This window comes from Canis lupus, chromosome 35, assembly GCF_048164855.1.
Source record: "Canis lupus baileyi chromosome 35, mCanLup2.hap1, whole genome shotgun sequence".
Lineage (NCBI taxonomy): Eukaryota > Metazoa > Chordata > Mammalia > Carnivora > Canidae > Canis > Canis lupus.
This window is the reverse complement of record NC_132872.1, coordinates 24,247,294-24,253,293: the sequence shown is the minus strand read 5'-3', so window position 1 is coordinate 24,253,293 and position 6,000 is coordinate 24,247,294. Positions and strand designations below refer to the sequence as shown.

Genomic DNA, 6,000 nt, shown 5'->3' with positions numbered 1-6,000 from the left:
ATCCGCTGAAGCTGTATTTTGATAGAATATTATGGATAACAGGGGAAATATATAGTTGTTTGGGGGGTTGAAAAAAGTCAGCTTACATGTGTCCTCTTTTATTTTTTTATTTTTTGAAAATATTTTATGTATTTATTCATGAGAGATACAGAAAGACAGGCAGAGACAGGGAGAAGTCCTCTGTGGGGAGCTCGATGCAGGCAGGACTCGATCCCAGGACTCTGGGATCAGGACCTGAGCCGAAGGCAGATGCTCAACCACTGAGCCACCCAGGCGTCCCTAAATGTGTCCTCTTTTATAAAATCTTTCTTAACCCACCGGGAACAGGACTTTGACTGAGGTTAATAATCATTCATTCAAATACTCAGTTAAGAGTGGAGAGGGTATAGGGGAAAAGAACATGAGAGCCTGGGCAAGAGAGCTGAAGCTTCAGGGATACCAGTTTACACTGACCAGGATGTGAATTAGTCTGCTAGATTAAAAAAAAAAAAAATTAGTCTGTTAGAGCTGCTGTAACAAAGTACTACAATTGAGTGACCTAAGCACCACAAATTTATTGTCTTACAGTTCTGGAGGCTAGAAGCCCCAAATCAAGGTCTTAGCAGTGTTGGTTCCTTCTGAGGGTTCAGAGGGAAGGCTCTGTTCCAGGCCTCTTTCCTCGGCGTGAGGTTAGCCATCCTCTCCCTGTGTTTCTTCCTAAATTCTTGCCTTTGCGTATCTCTGTGCAAATTTCCTCTTTTTTTTTTTTTTTTTTTTAAGATTTTATTTATTCATGAGAGGCACAGAGACACAGGCAGAGGGAGAAGCAGGCTCCCTGCAGGGAGCCCGATGTGGGTCTCGGTCTCCAGGATCACACCCAGGGCTGAAGGGGTCGCTAAACCGCTGAGCCACTCGGCTGCCCACAAATTTCCTCTTCTTATTAAGGACAATAGTTTCATTGGTTTAGAGCCCACTTTAACGACCTCATTTTAACTTGCTTACCTCTAGAATGACCCTATTTCCAAATAAGGTCATATTCTAGGTATGAGGGTTTAGGACTTCAACACAGGAATTTTTAGGGGGACACAATTCAGCTCATAATAGCTGGCTCATAATACTGGGATTTGTTGCTTTACCAAAATTCACCCTGTGCTAGTAAAGCCCATATACCAACTGCAGCTTTCAAAATGTGGGCTCCTTTAAAAGAGTGCAAATTCTGGAATCATGTGTATGTCAACTGCTTAAACCTCTTGTTGATAAGAGGGAATCTGTGTGGCTTGAAGCACCTGCTAGTTTACCTCTGTGAGGTCCCCCTACAACCAAAGTGTAAGAAGATGACTTGGTCTCTATTATTATTATTATTATTATTATTATTATTATTATTATTATTTTGCTCCCTTCCCCAGCTTCTTGCTTATCTGGACATTTATACTTTGACCCTATTAACTATTCCCTCCCCTTTCTCCTTTATTACCCTGAGTTATCTTCTCTTCCCATAATTCCAACTTCTTTTTTTCATGTTCCCATTCAGCGAAGGATGAGGAAATTGCAATGAGAGCATGTACCTTTTATTAGATGATTCAAACTGCAGCCTGCCTTGATTAACCTGAAAAGTCCTAAGAAATGAGGACTCCTGCCTCATAGATCACTGAAAGGAGGAATTATTTTTATTTTTTAAGGATAGCTTCTGATTACACTTGGCTCGAGAAGAAAGAAGCTAGTTGTTTTTCCGCCAGTAGTGGATTTGTGGTTTGGCTTTCCCATGGCTTCCTGCCGTGCGTGTGACCTCAGGGTGCTGGTGGTCATTGCATGTGGACTGGTGACGATCATCATTTTGGCCCTGGGCATCTGGATGACTGTGATTACGGTCCAGAAAGGTAATATCATTTATGTTTAATTATGTTGTGTTTATCTTTTAGTTGCTATGTTTAACTCAAATCAAGAGAAGGTTTTGAGCCCTCGTTCCTCACACCTGACACACCAGGGACTGCAAATGGCCATGTCTGGGCTGAGGCTGCCCACCATGTATGTATTTCATATATGAAATACAACAGGTAAGGGGCAGCTGATGCCTTGCATATGGTTGTACACACATGAATATGAATATGTGTGTATGAGTGGGCAGGGTGATGAACTAATTACATAGTTTAATTAGCCTCTTCTTGCTCTTTTAACTCCTGATTGGATAATGGCATGATTAAAATCACTCATAACACATGTTTGGGTTTGTTTAGCTAAATCCAAGAAAGATAAATGATGATGGACCCACACAGACATATGCACATAACCAAACACATGCAGAATGGAATTTCATCTCAAGGAGAGAGTTTAGGAATGTTCTCACTAGGATTGTAACTAAAACCTGATGGTTTGTGCACAAAGTTCTCACCTTCCAAGTGTTAAAAACTACTAAAAAATTAAGATTCCTTAGAAAATGTTTTTTTTTCTGGTTTTGAATAACCAAGTATTTGTTAGTAAACTGCTGTGTGCTAGAGCTGACACTGGAAGGTGGGACGGACGGAGGGCAGTGATGTGTAAAACAATGATGTGTGAGGAAAACCCCCAACAAGGAGTTTCTATAATCCCAGTGCTGGTTCCCTTAGGCAGCAGAGGTTTCAAAGCTGGAGGTGCTGAGTATTCCCTTTTGTAATAAACAGAAAAATTCTAATAAAACTGAGTAAATAAGGGTAAATAATACCAGTTGAGAGAGCAGAAGGCGCAGCGGTCTACCCTCAAGAAGGTAACTGAGGAGGATAGAAGGTTGGAGGAGTCAGCACAAGCACCTACATGTCGGCAAAGTTCCACTGCTGGGGACAAAAGAAGTCAAATATATTAGCTATGGAAAGAGTGGTAGCTGAGAAGGGATCTAATCATCCTTCCGTCCCTCTCACCCCCGAGAACATTATTTAGAGAATATTGTACTAATAGGATTTGGATAAATAGCATGGGACAATATCCCAGAACAAAATGATAAAATTTAAACTTGAGAAAAATGTGTTTTCATTTATTTTATTTGTCCATTTAAGTTTTGTTTACAATTTAAAAAATTAAAAAAAATAAAAAAAATAAAAATAAATAAAAATAAACAATTAAAAAAATTATGAACGACAGATTTTACCCTATTAAGGCTGCTGAGTTTATCTTTTTAAAAATTATTTATTTATTTGAGAGAGAGAGACAGAGAGACAGAGATCATGACAGAGATAGCAAGAGAGAGCATGAGCAGGGAAAAAAGGGAGGAGAAGCAGGCTTTCCGCCGAGCAGGGACCCTGATACCGGGCTTGATCCCAGGACTCTGGGATCATGACCTCAGCCAAAGGCAGACGCTTCCCCCACTGCGCCACCCAGGTGCCCCATGAGACCTTATTTAAATAGTATACTTCTAAGAAATCTTTCTTTTCTTCCCTTCTCCCTCCTTTCCTTTTTTATATGACATCTACTTTAAAAGGGAATTTTGTGGTGACTAAGAAAGGATACAGGTACAGTAGAACCATAAAAACAAGGACCGAAGTATAAAACATTATAAGGAAGGAAACAGAGGGAGTTGCTGAAAGTAAATACAAAACATAATCCCTGAGACATATCTCTAAACTTCCTGAGGGCTAAGACCCCAAATGAAGCATGATAAGCAACCAAAACCCCTTATTTAATGGTAAAAGCATACCAGCTCCTTAAAAGAAAAAGAAAGAAAGAAAGAAAGAAAGAAAGAAAGAAAGAAAGAAAGAGAAAGAAAAAAAAAAAGACAAATGTGTCCTTGCTCTGAATCTTTCCTAAAAATTGCTTTATTTGCTTGCAGTTTGCACACAATGTTATATTCTTACATTAGTGTCAGGTGTACGACTGATTTGACAAGTTTATGATCTCTGCTAATTTCATTTAATCCCAACAACTACCTTTGAGGCAGTTATTACTATATCCAGGATCAGATGGGGAAACTCAGGCTCAGACAGTGTCGTCAAGCTTACATAGCTAGAGTGTTGGGTCTGGATTCGAATCTAGAATTTTCTGGCTTCAGTATCTTGCTCTTCCCTCCCACCTATCCTGCCTTCCTAGAGGGAAGATAAGAGTAACTCCATGAATTAATTCATCTCTCCTCTCTCTCTGAGGCAACTCTGCCTGAAAATGCCACTTCACAAAGATATGCAGTAACCAGTAGAAACCCTTGCTAGGCAAACGTAGGCACTTTGGGAAGTCGCATGTTTGTCTTCACGTCGATGAGGTCTACATTATTAACATGGCTCAGAGAGTATAGGTTAGTGTGTTCACTTTTAAGGTTTTCTGAGTCTTCAAATGGTGTCTATAGACTTTCGGAGTAACTGCTATAGCTTTGCCACATCCTTCCACGTTTTGCCAAAGTGTTCTTTCAGCTTTGCAAGGCTACATGATGGGCTGCCGTTGATCTCGTCTAGGACAGCAGGAGAGCCTGCATTCCATCTGGAGCACTCATGGTCTAGCAGTCAGTCTTGCTCCAGGTGACTACCCTTAAGGGAAGGATTTCTCACATTCATAGAAGCTCCAACATCTACTGACCATCAAACAAACCATGAATGATCTTCTCTCTGCCTAATTATTCCAAATGTAATTATTCATTAACAAGAAAAAAGAATCATTGGTTTAAACATCAAACGAGTGCTTCAGGACATGGCCTCTAGAATGGCAATGATCTTCTGTGTAGTATAGAAAAACTTCTTACTCTGTTCCTGCTGCTGAATAAGGCCTCTTGCAAAGGGGCATGGATCAAAGCTTTAGTCCAGATGAAGTTGATAGCATTTCATGCAAGTGGACACAACTTCTCTCAGAATTGGTGGAATAGACTTTGGCATTTTTATGTCACTGATGACAATGATTTTTTTTTCACCAAAGCATCACAATGAGATATGTTGTCAAGTCACACTTCTCCACCTAGGCTTTCAGGAATAAGATAGTTTCGTTTGGTAAAGATATTTTTCAAAACTATTGATGACTCTTGCAATTTCCAAAAGGAGCTCAAGACTTGAAGTTCTTCTATGATGATGTCAGTTTATTGGAACACTCTTCATCCAGAGTTTCACATGGTTGTTGCTTTTGAAGATTTAGGTCTTAGGTTAAATGCCACCTCCTCAGAGAGACCTTTTCTATCCACTCAGTCTAAGGTTATCATTCTATTTGCTCTCTTTCACATGTATTTTGTTCATGGCTTTTATCACCTGATGATCTCTTATATATTTGTTTGCTGTTTCCTCATTCTCCTAGAATGAAAGTCCCAAGAAAGCAGGCACCTGGCTTATTAATCTGCATTCCCCGCACCTAGAAGAGTACTTGGAATATAGTTGCCAGTACATAGCTGATGAGTAAACGAAAGAATCATGTAAAAACCAGAAACTGGACTAAAAGTTGTCAAATATTTGTATTCAGAAGTGAAAGAATATAGCGACCAATTTCTTGTAATTTGCCTCCAAATATTAAAGTAAATGTTATTATGGATTTGTTTTCAGCAGTTAAGCAAGACATCATTTTAGTTTTCATCCTCTGTTCCAAGCCATGTAACACCCTAACCATTTCCAGAACTTTGGCTTCAGTAAGATCTCTCCAGTTGTGTATGGCCTCTTTAGTTTGGCTGTGTGATCAGTAATCTTGTACGATGCTTTTATGTTGGAGCAAATCAAAGTTTTACCAGACCTCTAACCTTTTTCACATTAGGCATTCTTCATAGAATATCAAATAAAATGCACCCTATCTGATGTGTTTTCAGAATGGACAACAGTAAGGTGCTCTATCTCCATTGGATTTGTGCTCCCAATAGCAATGAACCTTGTAATACAAGAAGCAGTGTGGTTTTTTGGTCCAATCACATTTGATGAAAGTAAAATGAAACATCATTAAATTTTTATGTACATCTTTCCCTTGACATTTTCCAACTTGAGCTAGGCCTGATGTAAATGTAGATATATGTCCATAAACCTGGTAGTAGGGGTTTTCCATAACTCTTAGGGAGACTATCTTAACCTCATAACATAGTAGCATTGATGATTATGCCTTTGT

The 6,000-nt window shown here is 39.4% G+C and overlaps 1 protein-coding gene across 1 annotated transcript in view; it reads left to right on the top strand.

Moving 5' to 3' along the window:
- The first annotated feature begins 1,511 nt into the window (after positions 1 to 1,511).
- ADGRG7 (adhesion G protein-coupled receptor G7) overlaps positions 1,512 to 6,000 on the top strand; it is a 66,462-nt gene continuing 61,973 nt past the window's right edge. The window contains exon 1 of the mRNA XM_072811906.1: positions 1,512 to 1,856. Coding sequence (XP_072668007.1) covers positions 1,742 to 1,856 — 115 coding nt within the window. The 5' untranslated portion in view covers positions 1,512 to 1,741. The remainder of the gene's footprint in view (positions 1,857 to 6,000) is intronic.